The 26134-nt window shown below is 39.6% G+C and overlaps 1 protein-coding gene across 1 annotated transcript in view; it reads left to right on the top strand.

Moving 5' to 3' along the window:
• The window catches only part of BMP2K (BMP2 inducible kinase), a 116264-nt gene that overhangs the window by 33623 nt on the left and 56507 nt on the right, over positions 1 to 26134 (top strand). Inside the window, 7 exon segments of the mRNA XM_030565116.1 lie at positions 5546 to 5651; positions 11361 to 11503; positions 11942 to 12063; positions 15050 to 15131; positions 18476 to 18551; positions 18554 to 18607; positions 23417 to 23520. Coding sequence (XP_030420976.1) covers positions 5546 to 5651; positions 11361 to 11503; positions 11942 to 12063; positions 15050 to 15131; positions 18476 to 18551; positions 18554 to 18607; positions 23417 to 23520 — 687 coding nt within the window.

Below are 26134 nucleotides of genomic sequence, written 5' to 3'. Positions count from 1 at the left end.
GAATGCCTCCTTTCCAAACCTCAAAATCATAATTCCCCATATCAATTAAAGTGTTCCATATAACACGTAACATTAAAACTATTCTAAAGTATAATTCTGCAAAAGTGATGGTAAAAATGGCAATGTAGGTTTCCATAGTTAATTTGTTTCTGTGTCAAATGTGTTCCGTTTAAAAAAATAAATAAATAAAATTTGCCAGACCTGTGAATTCTGCCTGTAAGCTCTGAAAGCACTGTATGTGACAATCAAGGTTCTGCTGGCTAAATGATGCTTGTAATAACCTAGTCTGCAATGTGTTTGTACAGGTGTAACTGGTTGGAACCTGGTAAGCCATTCTGATGTGCTAAAAAACCCAAAATCCAACCTCATTTAATCTTAGTTTTGGAATTTCTACCTGAGAAGAAAGCAGTAAGAACTTTATATTTGAAACACTATGCAATGAGCAGATGTCTTAAGTAAGACAGTACACTTTTTTACGCCAACCCCACTCTAGACATGAGAGAAATAATATGAAGATGCGGCTGCTTGGTCATGTGCCCTCACTTAGTATGAGTGATGCAAGTAGAAATCATTTCTTGCTGGTATGCTGCACTCATGGGAGGAACACAAAGTGGGGGGGCATGGGACCTCCCCATGTGACCCCGCCCAGAGCCTGGGGCCCCTGTGCTGTCCCCGTCCCCTCCCCGTGATCCACATTCATTCCACGTTGGGAGGGGGATGGGGAGGGACTTTGTCCTCTTTCCACTGTGCCGCAGACTTCTGCTGTACAGACCTCAGGCAGGAGGACTTGAGAGATGCAGCTGAGTGGAACGGCTGTGGCAGGCTCTTCCTGTGTCTTTCCAGTACACTGTACCAACTTTAAATACCTTACTGGTACAGTATACCATACCACTGTGCTTGCACCACTGCTTAGTGTCCATGCTATTTATTTCCTTTTCATGGCCCCACTTTTTAATACAAAAGTCCTTGGGTCTTGTATGGCATGTGGAACAGGAAATTGTGGTTGGAATCCTTGTTTTATATACTTAGAGATAGTGAACTGGGCTTCAGTGCCGGAGAAAGATTTGATCGCAGTCTATAAGTACTTATCTGGGGAACAAATACTTAATTATCTCTTAAATTTTAAGGATTTGGCTCATAGTTGAGCTTAAACCAAAGAAATAACAAAGATAGATGCGAAGCAAACATGAAGAATGCAGAAGTTCTTGATTATTTTTTTTTAAATTGGCCAGAAAATCCTTTCAAACCCATAACAGTCCTGTACTAGGTTACAACAACCAGGGCAATATCTCTGCAGAACAACATTCACGTGTACTGCCTGTATTATAATTTTATCAAGTCCATTCTGAGCAGCATCTGATACCTGAAGCATATTGTATATGGCTGCATATTCACAGGTTCATGGCTTTGATCTGATGTTTCTTCCTGGTGAGCAACAGATCTTTTAAAATATACTGTATAACTCTTTAAAAGATCCTTAGACCATGACAAGTGATCCTGATCAAAGTGACTGTTAAAGACCAGTATTTCAAAAAGTTCTCTTGATTCTGACAGTGCCACCATGTTCTCCATAAATCTATGGGGAGGCAAGGGTCTTAATTATTTTATGTAGAAAACCATCCCTGCGGATGATAATTGGAAGTTGTTTAAGAACGCTTTATTAGATGCTCCAAAAGCCACAATCAAGGAAGAAGGCAGTATTAGTTAGAAATCTGACCTGGTTTGGAGGGGAAATGAAGACTGCTATTAAATAATAATTAAACATAGATGGAAGAAAGGAGATGTAAGTAGCAGTCAATATAAACTGAAAGCTAGAATTTTTAGAAAATTTATGAGGGAAGCAAAGGAACACCAGGAGAAATCTATTGCTAGCAGAGTTAAGGACAATGAGTTTAAAAAAAAAAATAGATACAAAAAGAATCCTGTTAATGGCTTTGCTCCATTATTAGAGGCCAATGGTAGAATTATTAATAGTGCAGAAAAGGAAAAAGTGTTCAATACCTATTTATGTTCTGCATTTGAGAAAAAACATATGATGTAGTCTCATATGAAGACACTCTTTCCATTCCACTGCTATCTCGGGAGCATATTGAATAACCGCTATTAAAGATTTTTAAATCAGCAGGTCCAGATAACTTGCATCCTAGAGTTTTAAGAGCTAACAGAGGAGCTTACTGGAACTGGACTGGTAATGTTGATTTTCAATAAGTCTTGGAACACTGGGGAAGTTCCAGAAGAGCAGAAGAAAGCTAATGTTACACCAATACTTAAAATTGGTAAACGGGATGACAAGGGTCAATTATAGACCTGCCAGTCTGACATTGATCCCAGGCAAGATAATGGAGCACCTGATATGGAACTTGATTAATAAAGAATTCAAGAAGGGTAATATAATTAATGCCAATCAACATAGGTTTGTGGAATATAGATTCTGCCAAAGTAACTTGGTATCTTTTTTTTTTTAATGAGATTAGAAGTTTGAGTGATAAAGGGAATAGTGCTGATGTGATATACTTTGCCTTCTGTAAGGCATTTGTCTGGGTACCGCATGACATTTTGATTAAACGATGAGAAAAATTAACACAGCACCCATTAAATAGATTTAAAATTGGCTGATAGGTTTCAAAATATAAGTGTAAATGGGGAATCATCATCAAGCAGGTGTGTGATTCTAGAGGAGGTCCTTCAGAGATTAGTTCTTAGCCCTATGCTATTTAGCATGTATTTGTCAGTGACCTGAAAGAAAACAAAAATCATTACTGATAGTTTTCAGATGACTCACAACTGAGGGAGTGATAAATAAGAAAGAGGACAGGTCACTGATACAGAGTGGTCTGGATTGCTTGGTAAATTGAGCATGTGCAAACATCATGTTTTTTAATATAACTAAATGCACACATCTAGGAACACAGCATGTAGGCCATGCTTACAAAATGGGGAACTCGGTCCTGGGAAGCAGTGACTGAAAAATATTTGAGGGTCATGGTGGATAATCAGCTGAATATGGGCTCCCACTGTGACGCTGTAGTCAAAAGGGCTTATGTGATTGACTCTTGAACGCATAAACCAGGTAATTTTGAGTAGGAATAGAGGTAATTTTTACCTCTGTATTTGTCACTGGTATGACCGCTGCAGGAATGCTGTGTCCAATTCTGGTGCCCACAATTCAAGAAGAATATTGAAAAATTGGAGAGGGTTCAGAGAAGAGTCATGAGAATGATTAAAGGATGAGAAAATCTGCCTTAGAGTGACTCAAGGAGCTCAATCTATTTAGATTAACTAAGATGGTTAAAGAGTGATATGATTGTCTATAAGTACCTATATGGGGAACAAATACTTAATAATGGGCTCTTCATTCTAATGGGGAGATATGCGTGATCATTGCATGATCTAACGGCTGGAAGTTGAAGCTAGACAAATTCAGACTGAAAATAAGGTGTACGTTTTTAATAGTGAATAATTAACTTATGGAGGGTCATAGTGGATTCCTTGTCACTGACCATTTTAGAAAAGATCCCATCTTGATTTAAAAACATATGCTCTAGGAATTATTTGGGGAAAGTTATACAGTCTATGTTATATGGGAAGTCACCCTAGATGACTGCAATAGACCCAGTTGGCCTTGGAATCTATGAAGGTATGACTGGGAATTGTCCAGCATACATTGCTTTTGGCTACTTAACTACAGTAACTCATCACTTAAAGTTGTCCCGGTTAACATTGTTTCATTGTTACGTTGCTGATCAATTAGAGAACATGCTTGTTTAAAGTTGCGCAATGCTCACTTATAACGTTGTTTGGCAGCTGCCTGCTTTGTCCACTGCTTGCAGGAAGAGCAGCCCATTGGAGCTAGCTGGTGGGGGCTTGGAACCGGGGTGGGCCAGCAGCCCCCCATCAGCTCCCCACTCCCCTAAGTTCCCTGTGTGGCAGCTGCCCAGCAGACGATCAGTTGCTGGGCAGTTCAGCTGTCCCTCCTTCCACTACCACGTGCTGCTCCTGCCCTCTGCCTTGGAGCTGCTCCTGGGAGGGGGGGGTGCAAGAGGAGGGCTAATGTCAGGGGTGTCCCCCTGCTCCTGCCTCCCCCCACTTACCCCATCTCTATAGACTAAGGGGAGTGGGGGGGGCGGGTAACAGGGCTCAGGATGGAGGGAGCTTGCTGGCAGCAGCTGCTGTCTCAACTTGCTGATCTACTTAAAAAGGCAGTGTACTTAGAGTGAGGTTAGTGTCCTTAAAGGGGCAGTGTGCCCCCCCCCACACACACAGTGTGTCTCTGTCTCCCTTCCCTCTATTTGTGCTGCCTTGTAGAGTGTGAGGCCACATTAACAACAATATGCTAACCCTTGAGGGCTCAGCTGAGTGCTAGTTCGTCATTTACCAGTAAGACATTCCCTGGGAAATAGCCCACCCTCTTCCATCCCCTGACTTTACTACCTCAACTAAGCTTCACAATCATCATTGCTGTGTACAGTATTACGTTGTTTGTTTAAAACTTATACTGTGTGTGAATATATATGTATGTATATATATAATATATGTCTTTTGTATGGTGAACAAAATTTCCCTGGAACCTAATCCCCCCATTTACATTAATTCATATGGGGAAATTGGATTCGCTTAACATCATTTTGCTTAAAGTTGCATTTTTTTCAAGAACATAACTACAATATTAAGCGAGGAGTTACTGTAACTGGAAAAGAGAGTGCTGTCATAGTATGAGCTGGTTTTGGACCCTAATAAATAGTTCCCTGATCAGGTTTTTCTCTAGTAGGGTACATTAGAGGTGGAGTTCCTTGTCTCTAATTATAAAAAGCAGCTTCTGCACCCACTGAAGGTTCATGTGGTGTAACTTTCACATGGTTTGTGAGGGAAAGTTCTCATAACTTTTCCACTAGTCCTCTTAGAATCAAGGATTGTGACAGTTCTGGAGATTGACCATATGTTAACTTTGTAGTAGGCATGGATCAAGTTGCCTGGATTTTGACTTATTTTCCATTAGTCCTTTTTAATGTAACACACAGTCCATTAATGTTTGCAGTATAGCTGCTAAATCTTAACCTTTTGGAGTTTCTTAATGATGAAATTCACAAAGAACATTTTTCTTTTGAAGTGAGCTTAGTGTTTATCAAGTTGCCAAATTGACAGTATTGTAAATTGAACCCGACTGCCTATTTGGGCGCAGCATAAATAGTGGCAATCCAAGCATGTTCACACTGTCCTGTCTTTTGGCGGAATTATGTTTATGCTCTGTTTGATTCTTAGTGCTTAGCTGAGTCTAAGATGGGGTTGACTGTTAATATTTTCTTTGATGTGGGCACTTGTCCCCTGGGAATTGTAGTTGATACCTACTCACTTGACGTAAGCTCCTAAGTAGCTATTAGAATGCTTTTTTAACAGTTACCTGGGACTTTTCAAGCATGGTGAGAGATGAAAGACTCCATTCCCAAGAATTCTCCTGTCTCTATACAGACTTATCTTTATACTTTCTAGACTTTATTTAAATGTTAATTATTCCAAATGTGATTTGATTTTTTTTTTTCGGTTTCAGAAAGAACTCTCTGGGCACAAGAATATTGTAGGCTATTTAGATTGTACTGTTAATTCTGTTAGCGACAATGTGTGGGAGGTGCTCATCTTAATGGAATATTGTCGAGGTAAGTAAACTACTGCTGGATTTCTTATTTTTATGAACATAAATAAAATGTTCTTAAAGTTAGCGTCTAGGGTTATCTCCTAAGATGTGATATGTATTTTGGGAAAAAACACGCTTATCTTCTTAATTAAGGTCAAGACCACTGAAAACACCATCACACTTGATTTTGTTCTTAAGTATTAGAAAGAATGAATCTGGGAATATTGAAAAGCTCATCCTACACTGCTTTATATCAAGATCTGACCAGAAAAGAGGGAAAAAAAAATAAATGTTTACATAAATACACCTCTACCTTGCTATAACGGGGTTATGGGGAGCCAAAAATCCCTACCACATTATAGCTGAAACTCCGTTATATCGGGGTAGGGCCGGCAGGGATCCGGCGGTGATTTAAAGAGCTCTGGGCTCCAGCCACTGTGGGAGCCCCAGGCCCTTTAAATCGCTGGTGGAGCCCCGCTGCCACAGCCCGAGGGTAGGGGTGGCCAGGCTCTAGCAGTGATTTAAAGGGTCTGGGGCTCCCTGCAGCAGGCAGAGCCCTGGACCCTTTAAAGTGCTGCTGGAGCCCCACTGCTACCGCGCCATACGCGAACCCATGTTATATCAGGTCACATTATAGCGGGGTAGAGATGTATGTAAAGTGTCCCAGTTCCTTGTTCTCTCTAACAAATCTCAAAATACATTTGTACATTGATTTGGGAATGAAGACTTTGCAAAACTGAATATCTTTTCACTCATGAAACTGCTGCTCCAGATAATGAACTGAAAGGTAACATGCAGTCTGATCATACTGATTCCTTAAATTGTTTTAAGTCAGTTTATTCAGTGGAGGATGGAGGCCATGGAGGTCCAAATAATGGTGTCTCATGTCCTGATCTATAACCATTCTTTTTGTTTTAGGCAATACAAGTGGCTTCAGAATCATTCCCTCTTTTTCAAATATCTAGCTTCTTAAATTTACTAGTATAGTTTGAGTTTTTCCCCTTTTGTATAGAAATGTATTCTGGTAGTTTAGCTCAAATTTTGAAAAGTGTTAGGATCCAGTTATGGCAAATCTGGAGAACTGCTTGGATTTCAAAGTCACTGTGTCTGCTCCATGTGAAAATAAAATGCTCTCCATAAGCCTACGCATTAGGTGCTTAAAATGCTTCAGGTACCTTCCCTTTGAGGGTATTTGGCCTTTGTCTGCACTGCCAGTAGAACCAGTGAGTGAGAGTAAAGTGCTTGTCAGTTGGCCTTCTGTGAACTGCCTGATGTGATATCCTTGGATCTCTGTTTTGAAAGACCAGTCAGATTCTGCATTGTTGTTGTAGCTTGTATGTATTCTCACTGTTGCTGTGAGGCACTCTTTTGTATGCTTCTGCAACCTTCTAGAAAGCTATGCTAATTGGGAGCCATGTGAGTGCTGCCTCCATAGTGCTCAACATTTACAGCCTGAATTTACTACTACTTCTCCTGTTGACTGAGGGTAAAGGGAATGTCTGCTGTACCCCTCAGATTTCCAGCTGCCTTTTCTCTTGTTGTACTTAGTTTAGTTAAATAACTATAGTTCTTAAACTTTTCCGCACCTTTATGTACTTGGTTTAGGGGATGGTTTTATCACTGTGCTGATCACTTAGTCTAAGTCACAAGACTAAGAAAGCTCCTGCATTGTTCGGTACAGAACTAAACCTCAAGGGATAACATAGGTGATGCAATTGTGGATATTGCTCTTGTATTCCCTATCAAAAAGCATCTTTAGTTTAGGAGAGGGGGCCAGAAGACCATGCTTTTCCACTAATACTACTCTTTTCATAGTGCTCAATGAACAAGACCTGATACCTTCCCCCTTCTTAAGGTAGGGTTTATCATATAAAAGGGCTTACTGAGAGTTTGCACAAGGTCACTTTTCCAGTAAGGCAGACCAGGTCTCATCCACTCAGCTACACTGTCTCAGAATTTTACCTAGGTTGGTACAGATTCACTAGTGAGATGTAACTCCATTTTATTCCAGTTGAGATGGTAGAAAGGGTGACATGAATTTGAAGCTTCTGGGTTCATATCCTATTGAAAATCCATACAGGATCTTGGTACAGTTGCACATGATGTTGCTTGGTGGTTTTAAAAAACTGAAAACTGAGGAAATTACATGAAAAAAACTGTTAAAAGGATTTTAAGGCTGTGAAGTTGAGCACTCAGATTACCAAAACTGTAGAATTCCGGTTGCTATTTGTGCAGCTTCTGTTTATCAAAATGCATTAATGGAGACACAGCCTTTAATTACATGATCACATACTACCCTTGCTCAGACTCTTGCCTCTGCCTCATTCAGTGCATAAGTAGGACTTCTGAATGCTTCACTTTACAGTTTTAATAGTGCCTGAGGTAATATCTTTCATTGAACCAACTTCTGTTGGTGAAAGAGACAAGCTTTCAAGCTCCTCACAGCTCATCCCCTTTGTTTCTCTAATGTTCTTGGACCAACACAGCTATAACAACACTGCAGATAGTTTTAATAGTGTCTTTTAAACATATGTTTATATAGCATAAGTATAGTTTGCAACTGTTCATCTAAAAATTGACTCTCGACTCATTTCACCAATTCAGCTCAAATCTTGAGTAGTGTTTTGATTTTGCATACTTCTGAGATTTAAACTTTTGAATTTCAGTATGTAAAATCTTAAAAATTTATGGCTTGTCCACTTGCTGATATTAATGTAAGCTAAGTAAACTGATACTACTTGATTTTTTTTCCCTTCTGTTTGCCAGAAGCTGGGAATGAGAGACAGGGGATGGATCACTTGATGATTACCTACTCTATTCATTCCCTCTGGGGCGCATTGACCACTGTCAGAAGACAGGATACTGGGCTTGATGGACCTTTGGTCTGACCCAGTACGGCCATTCTTATGTTCTAAGAAGTGTGGTTTTGAAACTAGTAGGAGCTACATTTTCCTAGCATCTGAAAGTAAGGCTCATAATCTCATAAAAGAAAGTATTCTATGTGTAGTATAACTAAGCCCCTTCATTATCAGTGTAAACTGATTTTTATTAAAAATCAAACAAACAAACAAAAAACAAAACCTAAAACAAAACAAAAAAAACCCAACCAACCAACCCCAGGTTTTACTAAAAGTATTCTTTGGGGTTTTTTTTCTGATTTTCTTTCACCCTACATTTGTATCATTCATATATATAAAATATAACTTGATTTATTAGGAAAATACAATGTATTGCATGAGATGTATTATGATGATACATTAGTCTGTGTGTGTACATGCAAAGGTGCCTGTTGAAGTAAGTTTATGTATTAGTCTGGAAGACGCACACAATAAATGAACAGGCATGCATTCAAGCTCCTGAAGTGCGTATGCATCTGAATGTACTCATGAATCTCACGCCCACCATGTATACATTTCAAGCTGTTATCTGCTAATAGTTTAAAGCTCTGACATACTAAAATGGGGAAAATCTGTATCAGAATACATTTCAGAGCACAAGGAAGGAAGTATTCAAAAGGTTGTTTTTTTGGTTTAAAAAAAAAGGGAGAAAAGGATGAAGTTGAGTGTATGTGCTGCAAATGGTGTGGCCTAATTACTAAAGGAAATATTTATAGGCTAATAGTTCCGAGTCTACAACAGGAAACTGTTTATTCAAATGAAAAGTTTTATTTTGGGATTAGAGATGATATTTTCTTAAACTCACAGTTGGCATTGTGTTTTGAGTTCCATTCATCAAAGCATTACTTTACTGAATACTTTCCCCCATCCTTCTGTCCACCAAAATCAACCCTTATATTTGCCCAGAAATATTAAATGTTTTCCTCCAATTTTCACGTGTTTTTGTCGTCATTAATAAACAGATACATTCTTCAGAAAAATAAAATAACTGAAAACGAAGGGCCCTAAGTATAACATGAGAACAGGAGAGGGAGAGGGATAGCTCAGTGGTTTGAGCATTGGCCTGCTAAACCCAGGGTTGTGAGTTCAATCCTTGAGGGGGCCATTTAGAGATTTGGGGCAAAAATCTGTCTGCTTTGAGCAGGGGGTTGGAGTAGATGACCTCGTGAGGTCCCTTTCAACCCTGATACTCTATGCTTCTGTGATATGATGAGCAATTAAAAAACTTCTTTTTCTAAATGTAAATTTAACTTGATTGCAGTATAGATGGAGTAGAAAATTGAGCTAATAAATTCATTTCTCATTTGATCGCTGCTTTGAAGTCATAATTAATAGGTATTGGTGTCTGAATCAAGCTCTCTGAAACCTCTCTGGAGGTACACTTGCTGAACTGACTACACCTTCCTTCCAGTATGTCTGCCTGCACTGAGGATAATAGATGTTTTCTCTTTGGTTCTCTGTGAGATCCTTTTACAAGGGAGTTGTCTCTGGGAAACAAGTTTTCTCTTTATTTTTTCCACTTTAGTGGAATATAGTGCAAGAAATGACTCTGTGATCACCAGACATTACTAGTAATCCAAGAACTTCCTCTGAGAGTTTGGTGCTCATTCAGCCAGAGATATGTTTCTCCCTCCACTGTGTTACATAAGTCCTCTCTAAAAAAATCCTGCAACACTGTGATTTGGTCAATATATTCTTTCTGAAATAGAAAAAGTGAATTGGTTTCTTCAGATAGTAGTTCTTGAGCAACAGATCTGTCAGCTGTCCATGCTTTTCAGAATAAAGATGTACATTTTAAAAAATAAAATGTTGTGTTAGAGAAAATTATTCGTTTTGCATGCGGAAATCTTGAGTTCAAAGACTGCTGAATAGTCTCCATTGTGTCTTCCTATTCTGTTTAATTCTAATTTCGTTGCACAGTTACACAGTGGTCACTTTTGTCACTGAGTCCATAGATATTAAGGACAGAAAGAAGTATTATGATCATCTAGTCTGACCTTCTGTATATAAAAAAACAGACCAGAGAACTTTCACCTATTGATTCCTGCATGCAGCCCCATAGCTTTCAGCTGAGCTAGAACATGTCCTACACCGTTTGTTATTGTGATACTCTTTGCGCTGGTACTTCCTATTACTTTCCCTATATGGTGGTTGAGTGTTACTTCTCATGCATTAGGACTCCTGTCCAAGACAGTGAATCCAATAGAGGAGGAAAAAAAACAGATTTCTTACTTGTAATTTGCCTCCCTAATAAGACTTGAATTCTTAGGACATACTTTCCCTATATTTATCAAACTAGTTTTTGTTTAGGCAGGTGAAAGAAACGATGTCAGATGTCAGAATTGCAATAGTGACCATCTGCGTGGTGGCTTATTTCTGTACTTCCAAATTATAATAGGCTTTGTAGTTTTTGTGCCTTCTCAGCTTTGGAAGGATTTGGGAAAGATTAGCAAGTGTGTTCGTGTGGGAGGTTCATATTTCAGTTCCAAAAATTCCTTTTGCCACCATTAAGTGGGATTGAACACCGAATTACCTTCTGTTTGGGAGCAGTGGATTCTTATTAGGTATAAATAAATTAAGGGTAACTAACTCTGCCTGTTCTGTACATGTATGGGGGTGGGGGTTGGTATTAGCCCTGTTTGGAAAACCGCAAGAGTGGTTGATTAAGAACTTGTTTAATTTTTTGAAAAGAGGTTGAAAATTTTTGATTGGCTATAGTGCATGTAGGTAACATTTTAAATAGAAACTCCAACTTTGTTTGATTAAAGGTCACACAACGTTTTGAAAGATCGTTAAAAAGTTGTTACTTTTACAAAGTTATGTTTCTACTGTAGCGGGACAAGTCGTGAATCAGATGAATCAGAGACTTCAGACAGGCTTTACTGAGCCAGAAGTACTGAGGATATTTTGTGACACCTGTGAAGCTGTTGCCAGGTTGCATCACTGTAAAACCCCAATAGTTCACCGGGACCTGAAGGTAAGAGTTCCAGTAAAAGGTAATGAGCTGAAATGTTTGCTGCTACTGAGCAGCTGTCAAAAGATGGCTTGTAATGTGGAAGACATCTCATAGTGTGCAAAAGCTGCCCACTTATATAAGGGGAGGCGAACAAAGTCTGTCTGCAGAACTGTACCCAGAAGATTAAATGAAAAATGTTAGGTAGGTTAGGCGTCACATTCTTGTAGAATAGATTTTGGCACTACTGATGGCCTAATGAGGTAATGATCAAGTTATAGTTGTACTATTAATGCTAAATTTCTTTTGAATTTTCAGGATATTAGTACATGGCAGGCTTGTCATCACTAACTAAAATTAGAGGGAAGACTTAGGTGCTTTCTATAAAATTGGTCACTACCCTGTTTTTTTCATTTATTTCATTTTGTCAGTTTACCTGATTGTTTCATTTTTCCTTTTAAGGTAGAGAATATTTTGTTGAATGACAATGGAAACTATGTCCTTTGTGACTTTGGCAGTGCCACTAACAAATTCCTTAATCCTCAGAAAGATGGTGTTAATGTAGTTGAAGAAGAAATTAAAAAGTAAGTTCACTTAAATGGCTATTCGTAAGCACTAATTAATTTTCTTAGCAGCACAGAACTTATTACATGTTATATACGTTAATGGAAACATAAGAGCCTAGCTAGGAACAAATTAGTGTTCAAAGTGTTGATTTAAGTGCACAATTCCTGTTAACAGTAATGTTTTTTCCACTTCCTTAGTGATGATCGGGGCTATGCGAATACCTAAAACAGGCATAACAAGATAGTAGGAGTACCTGATAATGTTGATGCTATTTCAGTTAACCTACAGACAATTCCTGCAAAATTTAAAGTGAATATACTAACAGTAGAGTGTACAGATCTGTCACATCTTACGCGCATTTAACATGCGCAATTTCAGCTTTACGCAGTTGGCAAAAACAAAAAAAGAGGAAAAATAACAATTTTAATACTGTACCTGTAGTGCGGGTGATTCCGCCCGCCATTACACTCAATGTAATTTTGACTATACGCGATTTTTGCTTTACGCGCTGACTGCAGAACATAACCCCAGCGTAAGATGCAACAGACCTGTAATGATGAAAAGTCTGCCTCTAGATAATACATTTCACTTAGAATATATGCAACCTTGTGTTATTTTTACCCGTCTCAAGCTCTTCCCCCAATAACCTGCAGTGTTCTAAGCCTCGCTATTTCCTATTAGGCCCCGACCTGCATTTTACAGCATAAAAGTGAACTATTGTACCACATGGTTAATTGCAGAATTGTGAGACCTTAGATTCAGAGTTATTTGAAGTGCAAGTTTGTTAGCACAGTGAAGCCCTGATCCTGTGTTGAGATATCTGGGTATTATTGAAAGACAACTAATAAGAGCCGGCTCAATCCGCCTACGTGATTGCTGATGCTGGAAAAGGCTTCATACTAACTTACTAAGGTCTACATTGAAGTGGCCAACCTGAGCCTGAGAAGGAGCCAGAATTTACCAATGTACATTGCCAAGGAGCCACAGTAGTGTGTCAGCAGCCCCTCATCAGCTCCTCCGCCCCCTCTCCCAGCACCTCCCACCCACCGGTAGCCCTGCCAATCAGCGCCTCCCCCTCCCTCCCCACACCTCCCGATCAGCTGTTTCGTGGCTTGCAGGAGGCTGTGTGGGAGAGGAATGAGGGTACTGCAGGCTGGGAATGGGTGGAGTGGGGGTAGGGCTTGTGGCAGAGCCCTGGGTTGAGCAGTGAGCACCTCGAGGCACATTGGAAAGTTGGTGCCTGTAGCTCCAGCCCTGGAGTCGGTGGCCATACAAGGAGCTGCATATTACCTTCTGAAGATGCATGTGGCTCTGGAGCCACAGGTTGGCCACCCCTTATCTAGATCTATCCTAATGATGGATCCAGTAACACCCATGCCATTTCCACTTTGTTTAATCAGAGACATTGTATATATGTTAAAGTTTAAAATTTTGTTTATTTTCTTGCCTGCTAAAAATAGTTGATGCTAGAGTGTAACTATGTATTATTCAGGACTTAAATGGAAAATAAATGTACACCTTTTTGAAACTACTATTTAGGATACGTACATTTGGGAATGATATGTTACATTTTATAAACACACAGTTATTTGCAAATATGAGACTCAATATCCTGGAATATACTTTGTTTTTAACTAGCAAGAATCAATTCAAAGATGCAACTTCAGCATCTGAGTTGGCTTTGGCTTTGAGTGCAATATTATCAAGAAAAGTTACCAAAAATAGTAGTAGATGTACTGCTCTGAAAAATCACTCTTGGCTTTTCTATCTCCATCTTTCTCTTTCCGTGCTCCATATTTCTAGCATTAGCTTCATGTTAAGAACTTCACTAGGGGACTGATCTGTTAATTTGTAGTACCTTAGAGTAGTGTGAACAAAATACCAAAAAATGAGAAGTTAAAATGCCACAATCTAAGGTGTAGTTTAGCTGCTTCCAAAGATAATCTATAACAAGAACTAAATGTTTGATCATTTCCCTAATTTTATTAAAATCAGGTGTTCCAGTTGATACCTTAGACAAAACTTTTTTTTTGTGTTCATAAACTTGGTATATTTGTTTTGCAATAGTTGTAACTTGGTGTAATTCTTCTAAAAGTATAGAAAAACAGCAGAAAATTCTTTCCATAAAACAAAAACTTTGGCTGACCTATAAGCAGCATGTCTACTGCCATGTCCCCATAGATGGTCAATGATCAATCCACACAGCATCGCTCGTTGTTGAGGAATGCTGCAATGACTTAGTAGAACAAATGGATATAAACTGGCATCAGGAAGTTTAGACTTGAAATTAGATGAAGGTTTCTAACCATCAGAGGAGTGAAGTTCTGGAACATCCTTCCAAGGGGAGCCGTGGGGGCAAAAGACATATCTGGCTTCAAGACTAAGCTTGTTAAGTGTATGGACGGGACGGTATGATGGGGGAGCCTAATTTTGGCAATTAATTGATCTTTGACTATTAGCGGTAAATATGCCAATGGCCTGTGTTGGAATGTTAGATGGGGTAGGATCTGAGTTACTACAGAGAATTCTTTCCTGGGTGTCTGGCTGGTGAATCTTGCCCACATGCTCAGGGTTTAGCTGATCGCCATATTTGGGGTTGAGAAGGAATTTTCTCCAGGGCAGATTGGCAGAGGCCCTGGGTTTTTTTGCCTTCCTCTGCAGTGTGGGGCCACAGGTCACTTGCTGGAGGTTCTCTGCACCTTGAAGTCTTTAAAGCACGATTTGAGGACTTCAGTAGCTCAGACATAGGTTAGGGTTTGATACAGGAGTGGGTGGGTGAGATTCTGTGGCCTGTGTTGTACAGGAGGTCAGACTAGACGACCATAATGGTCCCTTCTAACCTAAAGTCTATGATTTTATTTTACATAGTCTGTAAGTAATCTGTAGTGGACAGTTATCCACACTAAAATGATTAGTGTGTATTAGCTTATGAATGGTGGGTAATAAAGGTATATTGCAAATCTTCCATTTCATCTCAGTTCCACTTGACTTATTTTCTGCTAGATATACAACACTGTCATACAGAGCTCCTGAAATGATCAATCTTTATGGAGGAAAGCCAGTTACTACCAAGGCAGATATCTGGGTAAGTAACGTAAAAGGTGGTCTAATTCTTGTAGAGGAGTTCTGCTTTGTTAAAAGTAAGAGAAAAAAAAAGGGGGGGGGGAGGTTAACATCTCAAATTACAAAGTAAAGGCTTTGCAGTGAGCGAATAAGGTGTGGCTTCTTGCAACAGAAATAGTGTGTGGGAAATGGTAATAAAGAGAAATAGCTGTAGAGATTGATCTTATATTTTCCTACAGAAAATTGGCATACATGATGTACTGTAAAAGGGGAATTATTATTTAGATGAGTATTTTTTTCTTTAGCCTACTAGTGCAAAATGTAGCTAACATTAGTATTTTCCCTTGCTCTTACTTCTGTTGAGTTGTTAACAATGGCTTCAATAGAAACCTGTTTATAGTATGATTTAAATAAGGCAGACTGAATAGGTGACCAGCTCCTCCTATGCATTCAGCCATGCTAGTGATGTTTGGTTCAGTGTGAAAATAAGATTTCGTTATCACTAATGATGTTTAGTGAATATTTGCAGAGTGCATTAAAGATGAAAAGTGCTATATTTGTTGATTACACTATATATAATCAGTGCAAAGTTCAGTAATAACCAGCTAGACATAATTTGAGTTCAAGGAGAAAAGTAACAATGAGAAAATAAGGTATGTAATACAAAAATAAATATTTGTGATGAATGGCTGTACGGTTAACATCTTTTTAATTGCTAAAGAAACAAGGTCGATTGATAAAAAGCGACAGAGTCCTGTGGCCAGACATATTGGAGCTTCTAGACTACAGACTTTTGGAGCTAAGCTTTCTTGGATGATACCTACTTCGTCAAATGCATGTCGTGTCATGCATCTGACGAAGTGAGTATTCACCCACGAGCTCCAATACGTCTGTTAGTCTATAAGGTGCCACAGGACTCTTAATCACTTTTTACAGATCCAGACTAACACGGCTACCCCTCTGATACTTGACCAAGGTGTTTGAGGTAATGCTTTTATTGTATTAACCTCTGTTGGTGAAAGAGACAAGCTTATGAGCTATGGAGAGCTCTTCAGGTCCGCGAAAGATATGCAGAGGCCACAGCTAGCCCAGGTCAGCTGAACTGGGCTGCAGGGTTATAAAAATATGCAGTGTAGATATTTGAGCTCAGGCAGAGCCTTGAGATCCTGTGAAAGGGGAGACCCGGCTCTGAGATTTGGTGCCATGGGTTCTTTATCACAGTGTGTATCCAGAGAATTGCAGCTAAATACAAGGTGGAAAAAAATTTTATTTAACACACACACTATGGACAAGTCTATTCTACAAAATTAAGTCAGCCTAAGTTAGGTCGACGAATAGCAACCACAGTAATTACTGGGGCTTTTCATGTCCACACTGTGCCCTTTGTCAGCAGTGTTTCCCCTGACCAGGAATGCTTCCATTGACTTAACTGTGTGGGGCATTGTGGGTTACTGACAGCTGGGGCTCTGGGGCTGATAGCCCGAGCTATTGGCCATGCAGGGCTCGCTGCTTCAGCCCCACCCCGCCCAGGGATGCATGGCCCAATATTTACATTATTATGTAAATAATGTAGTGTCTGCGTGGACGCTGTGTTGCCCTATGTCAACCTAAGTACTACACCTCTCACAAAAGTGGAGTTATTAAGTTGATGTAGTGGGTGACTTATATCAGTGAGAGCTAAATTTTAGTGTAGATCCTTAGAGTTAGGTAAGGCAGCTTACCTTGACCTAACTCTTTAGTGTAGACCAGGCCTAAGGTACCGGTCCAGGAGAATTGGGCACGTTAACCTCTTCAGTCGTAGGACTGTGTGAGTTAATTTGAGAGTGTATTGATTGTCTGGTTTCACCCACACATGATGATACCCTTACAAGGTATCATTAAACAATTATAGTCCATACTTGATGGGGACCCCATCTTGAAAATCTTTTCTGAACCCTCTTTTCTGGCCTTAAAACAACCCCCCAGACTCACCGAGCTCATCAACAGAAGCAAGCTCCCCCACAGACCAAGACATATCAACTCCAAGTGGCACTGGCCCTGCCCTGCCATAACAGATGCAAAACCTGCAGAGTTAACTCTGCTACTAGGATGATCATTACCCATCATAACATACCTTTTAAGATCCATGTGTCCTACACATGCCTATGGCAACGAGGTGTACCTCATTCAGTGCACTAAATGCCTCAGTAACAACTCTGTGGGTGAACTCAGACAGTCATTACTCTCTTGAATGAACTCACAGAAAAGTTGTAAGACACAAACATAACTTTCATGGGCCAGTACTTTTCACAAAACAATCATTCTATATCTGCCTCTCAGTCCTCATTCTCCAAGAGAATCTGCGTAATGCTTTCAAAAGATGAGCCTGGGAGCTTAAATTCATAACCTTGCTAGACACTAGAAATCATGGTCTTAATAAAGACACTGGATTTATGGCTTATTACAACAGTCTGTAAACCCTCTGCCCTCCCATTTTTTTGTCCTATGACTGCAGGGGGTGTTCACAGGTCACTTTAGTTTGAATAGTCTCTTACAATCTGTGTTAACTGCTTATGCTAATCTTTTCCACCTAATGTTTAGCTGTGATGCTCTGAGTACGTTTCCCGGACTGTAAGAAGAGCTCTGTGTAGTTTGAAAGCTTGTCTCTGTCACCAACAGAAGTTGATCCAATAAAAGATACTACCTCACCCACCTTGTGTCTCCATTATCCTGGGACCAACACTGCAACAACACTTTTAATTACTAAAAACACTGAGGAAATGAAGCAAGGGTAAAACTGATAACAGTATGAAATATAACACTTTCATTGTCAACATATGTAATACCTAATGAAGACTTAAGAACTTTTTTTCAGATTACTGAAATGGGAGAACTCCATGGTTACTTTTCTTCTACATGCCAAACGGGTGCATCTTGAGTAGATTACATCCAAAAAGTTTATGGGAAAATAACATGAGTTCGAAGACTCTTATTGTCAGATTAGACGGTGGTTTTACACATGCAATTTCTCTGTATAAACACACATTTGAACTGTTCATCTGAATTAAAAATAGATTTTTTTTTTTAAATTAAATAACAGACATAAGTTTCCTCTCTGAATTTCTTTAAGTGAACAGCTTTGTTGCTGTTTGGCATCTAGTTGGTGGGACAAAAAGCACTTGTAGAACTGCTTCATATCACTTCATTGTTTACATCCCAAGTTATGTCAATGGAGTGTTAACTCAAAATGCTACCATGTTCAATGTCTATGCAGGGATCAGTCGTGACCAGCATTTCAGTTATGTATTAAATCTAGCTTTACTTTTTACACTAGTTTGTTGCTATCTAGACTTTGCAATGATAATACTTTTTTTCTTTTTTTTATAGGCACTTGGCTGCTTACTGTATAAACTTTGTTTCTTCACACTTCCCTTTGGGGAGAGTCAGGTTGCTATTTGCGACGGAAATTTACCATTCCAGACAATTCCCGATATACCCATAATGTACATTGTTTGATACGTAAGTAGCTGGGCAGCACTTAAAGTTGTTTTGTGTGTTATAGACCTTACTACTAGTGACCTTCCCTACCTGCAATATACACTTATAGTTAATGTCCTTTAAATCAGTGAATTTGAAGGTTTGGTTGAACATAATCTAACTGTGCCCTGACACTACTTTTAGACCTTTGTTCTAAGTTCAGAAGAGTCCTTATCTCCACTGTCTTGAGAAATCAAGGTAAATCTGTGGTTTTGCTGGGGAAGAAAGGGGGATCATTGCATTGAGGAAATGTTTTGAAAAGGAAAATTGTCTGCTTTGAAGGGGAAAAAGGGTTCTTTGAGTGCCTGCTCATATCCATTCCATGTAGGGGTGTGTGCTCACCACCTGCCCTGGTGGTGGAAGTTTTTTCCTTCAGCGGTACCCATAGGGGCTGGCTCTGGCACCCTCTGAAGTCATGTGCATATGCACCAGTATCAGCGGCGCCCCCCCTACCCCTTCAGTTCCTTCTTACCACCAGTGACAATGCTGGAATGCTCCTCTTGCATTAGTAAGTGGACTTGACCAGTGGTTCTTTTAGTTTGTTCTTGTATATACCTGCAAATAATAATAGTTTAGTAGTTTCTCGCACTTCTTAGTGGTTGTGTAGTGTAGATAGTCCCTGGAGGGACTTGGTCTAGGGACGGGGCATGCCCTGGTCCCCAGGCTTCAAGCCATGCAAGCGATGTAAGAAGCTGTGCCAATCAGTGATCCATAAATCTGTTAGGTAATAAAAAATAAAAAATTTTTATAAAAAGGCATCCCTGAGATCTTTCACCTTCCTCAAGACCTACCCTGCAAATCTCCTCACTTGTTTACAGCTTTTCTTCGCCTCCTTGCTAAAAGCTTACATTGAGGACCAAAAAAAAAAAAAAAAATACAATATTATTTTTTGATAGGACAACCAACTATATCTATAAAACTTTCAGCATTGGTTGTGGTGTAAGAACCTAAGTAATATATAGTGTCTTCAATAAAACAAGTTAACTGTGCCAGTCTTTTTTAAATCAGTTTTGAGCAACCACCGCTTTGTGAGGGAGGAATTGAGAGTTTACTCCTGAGCTAACTTAATTGAACAGAACTGCAGATAGGCTGGAAAAAACTTACGTTTTGTTTGTTTAAATCATAGACATCATAAATTTAGAGTAATTATTATTAAAGTACATGAAATATACCTCTACACACACTTTTTTTTTTTAAGAATAAAAACAGTGCTGCCTTCTCTGTAGATAAAGCAAGGTGTGTTCTAGAAAATGTCCATCTAGACCATTCTTAAATTTGTTGATTTGCTTTCTACCTGGAGAAAAGTAACAAAAAATATGAACAGAACTCTCATCAGAATTAACTCCAGAGTCCTTGCTGTGCACACCAGAGATGAGGAAGAATCGCTTGCTTGAAAGTTGCATTTAATTTGATGCAATCATTCTTTCAAATCAGATCTATTTAGTGTAGTTCATTTTTCTTATGATGTTCCTTGATTCCTAGAGTCAATGTTGCCATGTTTCAGTTGGTTTCCCAGATTGTCAGTAAAGCTATTACCCAAAACTGTTTGATAAAGCCTGAGCTGATGCAAATTATATTTTTAAAGTTTCCTGAAATGCCCTTGCTATAAACTTCTTGTTCAGAATTTAAGAAAGATTTTTATATTTTTATAATTTTCTGTATTTATCAACTTGTTAAATGCTGAGTTCAGAACGTTGACTTCACTGGCAAATTTCTGACCAATGTGTACTTTAGTAGACTAATTTATCCTGTAGTCTTGGTTCACACAAGACAACAGGTGATTTTGTCATGTATTTAGCAGGACACTAAAATCCAGGATGAGTCCAAATATGCCTCCAAATCCTTCTGAGCCATAGGCATCTATCTTCTTAACCTCCTGTTTGTCAAAAGCTTTGTTGTGATGCCTCTCTTTCAGAGGAGAGCTGCACACATTTTCTCCTAGCTGCAGTATTTTACTTCTATTAGCTAGGGGAACTTAATGGAATTGAGGTCCTAATTGCGTGCCCCTCCTCTGCCGCCACTACTTGTAATGCCTGAAACTGTTCTTTCTGAGGTGCTTCTGATGCCATCATCTCCAGCACTTTTGCACCAGGCTAGGATCATGCTGGTGGTGACACTGCAACTTTTCCATCCAATCTGATACTGTTCTTGCCATCTTGTTTAAATGGTATTTCCCCAGCCTTTTTGACTAATCTCTTTGATTATTGCAAATATGTGAAATGAAGGTAGACCTCATTTTTAGGGTGAAATTTGCTAATGTTTTACTACAGTAGTATCCAATCTCTTAATCCCGAGGGCCAAATGTTATTTCAGAATGATCAGGTGTCTACAATCAATATTTTGGGGCTGATTTTCTGCACTGTTCTCTTTGCACAGTTCAGGATTTACCTTGATGTAGGGACGTCTGTTAGCTCTATGCCTGTGCTAGCTCCTCTGGAGAGGGAGGCATAGCTCCTGGAAAGGGAGCGTGAGAGTGGTTGGGGTGGACACTTGGGCTGTGCCCAGTTGGCATATTGTTCTTTGGGGACCACAGTCAGCTGACATAAGTTGAGGCATTTCCCAGGGCAAAGAATTGGGGAGCTGTAACAGGATGTTGTTTCTCAACTTCTCCTGGTCTGCCCTGCATGGGAGAGTAGAGTGGTATTTTGCTTAGTGCACTCTTAAGCTCAGGCAGAGCTAGTGAAGCTCTTATACTGCCCTTTCTGGGGCTTCCACAGGGAAGCAGACAGTAGAGCAGCCAGAATTTTTCTCTCCTTCGTGATGTGATGGAGTTAGAACTGCAGCCGGGAAGGGACAGCACAGCTCAGAGCACTCCCTCCTCAGAGCTGTTGTAAGGGAAGTCGCATGAGACTGTGCCCCTGCCTCCTCCCTGAAGTGATGGGTCTGTTCTGAACACTTCATTTTGTAAAATTGCACTTGTTTAGGGAACACATTTTTCACTTGTAGTCAAATGCCATTTTTTCTTAATGTAGTCCCCCTCAAGGCCAATAACTGGAGCATAGGTCACAGATGGGGCATGACTAGCTTCATGTGTTATAAATATCACTGTATACAAAATCAGGCTTATATATTTGTCTGGTTATTCTTTGTGATTATCATTTTCAGTGCCATATGGAAGCACGTTAAAAGTAAAGGATTCAGTGTGTAGGATTTCAGGCATGGCTAGATTTACAAAATGAAGTTTAAGAAACCAATTACTGTTTAGAGTAAGAGCCATACTTTTAAACATAACTCTTTGGTTTCCAAGCTGCATTTCTTTGTAACATGTAAAAGGTAAGCTTTGTGCAGTTATGGATAGGTTTGCTTGCTCATATTTTTGCTTTTACTCAAATAAGTGATTTAGTTTAAAATATCTCAAAACACTTAAGTATTTCATACTCAAAATACTTTCCCTCTTGCTGTGTGTAGAATACTTTGGAAGATTGAAATGGAACTTTTACTGAAGTGTTTTTCCTTCATACATTAACTTTTCCTTACTTAAAAATGTGGGATGGATGGATGCTTAATTCTCCAGTGCATTAGGTGTTTCCATATTTATATTTATTATATTGAATGGATTGCATTCAAAACTAGTTAGTTACATGCCATTACTCTCTATAGTGAACCTAACTATTTGTGGCGGTTTAGTGATTAAGTCAGTGGTTCTCAAACTTCATTGCACCATGACCCCCTTCTGACAACGCAATTTACTACATGACCCCCTGAGGGGGACTGAAGCCTGAGCCCCGCTGCCCAGGGCTGAAGTTGAAGCCTGACCTCTGCTGCCCAGGGCCGAAGTTCTCAGGTGTGGGCTTGGGTCCCGGCTTGGGCCCCAAGCCCCAGTAAATCTGATACCAGCCCTGGCAACACCATTAAAACGGGGTCATGACCTACTTTGGGGTCCTGATCCACAATCTGAGAATCACTGTATTAAATTGAGTGTACTTGAGAATGAATTATTGATTAACATTGTTTGTTTTTAATAATGCTGTTTCTGTAACTGATGCATGGATTGGTGCTGGTATAAAATCCACTCCTTTTTATTTTTTTAATTAGTCTCCATCTAATCATTTTAACATTCATATAAAAAAAATATAGCCAGCGATTTCATGAGTGTGTGTCAGTTCAGAAAACATAACTTGTGTTCAGAGATAGAACTTGGTTATGTTTTGAGGTGTGTGTGTGTGTGTGTGTGTGTGTGTGTGTGTGTGGTTTTTTGCCTGGGTCCTCTAATTAAACAAAACAAAAAAAAAAAGTTGCCAGTTTCAAATGCAGTGACATTTACACATCAGCCCAGCTGTGATGCTGTTAGTTGGCTCACAGTTTTACATTACTGTGTCTCAGAAAATGCTTTTCAAGAAGGGTGGTACTCCTGAGTTGTTTTCATTCTAATAATGGAGAAGGTTTTGAAGACATAACTCTGATCTAGCTGGTGGAGAGACTGGTTTCCTAAAATACTAACTACTTTTTTTAAAACTTATTAGTGTAACACTTTGCAGTTTGTTCTATAGCATCCCTAGCAGTCCTTACAAGTCTGCTGTTTAATTGATTCACTTGAGCTTCAGGACTGGTAATGCAAATTTTCTACTCTTCCATTCAAGGAAAAGAGTAAAACATATAGTATAAACTGCATACTCTTGGCAGTAGACACCATTCTAACTCAGTACTTGTCTGAAAGAAGTAAAAACCACTTTTTGAAATGAGTAAATTCTAAATCAATTAGTAAAGAAGTTTAATTCTCATTTGTAGTATGTTGTAGGCAAATTTTCTTTAATTGCTATTAGAGAAATTTTAATCAATCCACTTTTACAGGGTACATGCTTGAACCAGATCAAGAACGGAGACCCGATATCTTTCAAGTATCTTATTTTGCCTTTAAACTTGCCAAAAAGGAATGTCCATTGTCCAATATTAATGTAAGTAGTCTTCTGTTTTTTCACATCTTTGATAGATTGTCAAAAGGAGTTATTACTTCTAGATCAAATCAAGTTAGAACATGTCTGATGTTAACTTTTTTCTTTATAAAAGTCTGTCCCTGTGCTGAAAGTTCTGGATCTGATAAATTTCAAATAGATCCTGTGTTGACAGAATTCTTAGCTTGTTAAACTAAAACAAAAAGGAAAACTGCCTTAGACTCTTCTGGATAGCACTAATAAATAAAGATGGAATGGAAAATAGCTTCTGACACATCCTGATAAACTGTATCAAAGTGCAATGGTACTTTACTTTCCACACTTCTTATTTGGCTAGACCTCAGGAGGTCAGACTGGATGACCATAATGGTCCCTTCTGACCTTAGTCTGTCTATATAAAATACATTTTAAATTGTTCCTGCTCTGTTGATTTTCTCACAGTAAGTTCAAATTTCAGAGTTACTGCATGAAGTAATGAGGACAAAAGGAACTGATAATTTTGAACAGAGCTTTGATTTAACTTTGTATTATTAAGCATCCTTAGCCATTTCCAGCCTTGGCAGGATCTTGCCTACCTACAGGGAAAATGGAATAGCCTGAGATTTTTGCCTCAGCCCCCTTCACTCTATTTCTATATTTCTCTAGCATTTGGAGGAAAGATATAAAATCTCTAATTCTCAGACACAAGCTACATTTAAGGTGGAGTTAAGGTTGAGAGTAATGTTGTAAGGATGGAATCATTATTTCAAAACCAGGCATTCTTCTTGAAGTAGTGTCCATATTGGTGCTCTGCTTCAGTTGCGCATATGCCTCTTGAGCCCTTTGATCAGAGGTTTTTCCACTACCTGTGCCTGTTTGACCTGCACATGTGCCCTATACCACCTCATGTCAGATTTTGAGGCTATATAGGGATGCTTGAGTGAACCACCCTTAATTCCTTTTCTACCGCCTCGGCTGGAGAGGGAGCTCTAGTGTGCCTGCCTGAGTGTGCCTTGGCTATCATATATTCTTCTTATAGTTGCTTGATACGATTGGTTAGTATAGTTAGCTATTAGTAATAGCATCTGGATGACTGGCTACTCAAGGGCCATTCTTATGAAGCTATGCTATCTTCCACCCAGACAACCCTTGCTCTGTTTCAAAAATTGGGTCTTCAGTTGAAAGTAAGAAAATTCATATTAACCTTCATAAAGAAGATGCAGTTTATAGGGGCTTCATTGAACTTGTTGACAGCCAGGGCCTGCTTTCTGTTAGATAGCTTCATAACCTTATCATGTTTGGTACAGACAATTCAGGGAAGTCCTTGGATTACTGTAAGGACACATGGCAGCTTGTGGTTTTGTGACCGAACACACATGGCTATGTCTCCACTGTTTTCAAGGTTGGCTCAGAATGACCTGCTTTCTAGGCAGACACACCTTGGACAAACAAGTGATGATTCCTCTACAATTGAGGAGCTTCCTGGATTGGTGGAAAGATGAACTCAACATCTGGATGGGCAGAAAGATCAAGTCAGCATCTGGATGGGCATTCTCTCTGTTGCCCAACTCCATCACTGACTTTAACAGAGGCATCACTATTGGGATAGGGAGCTCATCTCAATGTTCTCATGACTCAGAGCAGATGGACAACTCAGGAAACCAATCTCCATATCAATCTGTCGGAGTTCTGGACTGTTGGGAATGTCTGCCTCCATTTTCTGCCTCTCACAGGCAAATCAGTCGGGTCATGATGGACAGTGTGTCCTGCATGTTCTATATCAACATACTATGGAAATGGTGCATAGCTCATCAGATCTAAATATTGGTGGTCTGTCTCCTGGGCATTCAGAACACCACAGGCAATATTTTCAGTGGACACTTGGCACAGAACTATGAATAGACTTTCAGGTCCTCCAATACATACTCCTGAGATGGGGTCTGCTGAAGGTGGATCTCTTCACCACCTTCGGGAACAAGTGCCCTCTTTTCTGCTCATGAGGGGGTCTGAGACATCATTTTTGGGGGAACACCTTTCCTCCTTTCTAAAGGAATGATGTCAAATTTTATCCAAATGTAGGTTTAAAAAGAAATCTTTTATAAAGCGTAGAGCAAAAATAAATGTTTTCATGAATGTGTTTGAAAACTCCAAAGGAAACATTTAAAAACAAATATTCTCTGCACTCTGCGAAACCCAGACATAACAACGTTGTGCTAATACACAGCAGCCTGAAAGTTAAACTGACTTAGCTGACTTCTATTCAAGATGAGAAAGCAAAAAGCAGTCTATATAATGGTCAATAATTTTTTTTTAAATTGTAATTAATAATCTCTGAGATGGGTTCTCCCCAGGGTTCCACCAGGAACTGGGGTACCACTGAACCCCTTGACCCACCAGCCTGGACTCCCTTTCACACTGTACTGCTGTGACAAGCTGCAAAGCCCTCCAGTCTGCACTTTCACCAGCATTCGTACAAGCAGGGACACACCCAGCTGCACTTACATGCAGGCTCTCTGACCAGCCCCTGCATAGGAAGGCTATAGCCAAGGCAACTCCCAGCTCCTCAGGCACGTACCCCTTCTGGCATATATACCCAAAATTATACTGTCTTGGGCTGCACAGGGAACTCCCTGAGCTT

The sequence above is a fragment of the Gopherus evgoodei genome, chromosome 5 (genome assembly GCF_007399415.2).
Source record: "Gopherus evgoodei ecotype Sinaloan lineage chromosome 5, rGopEvg1_v1.p, whole genome shotgun sequence".
Lineage (NCBI taxonomy): Eukaryota > Metazoa > Chordata > Testudines > Testudinidae > Gopherus > Gopherus evgoodei.
This window is presented reverse-complemented; position numbering and strand designations above follow the sequence as displayed.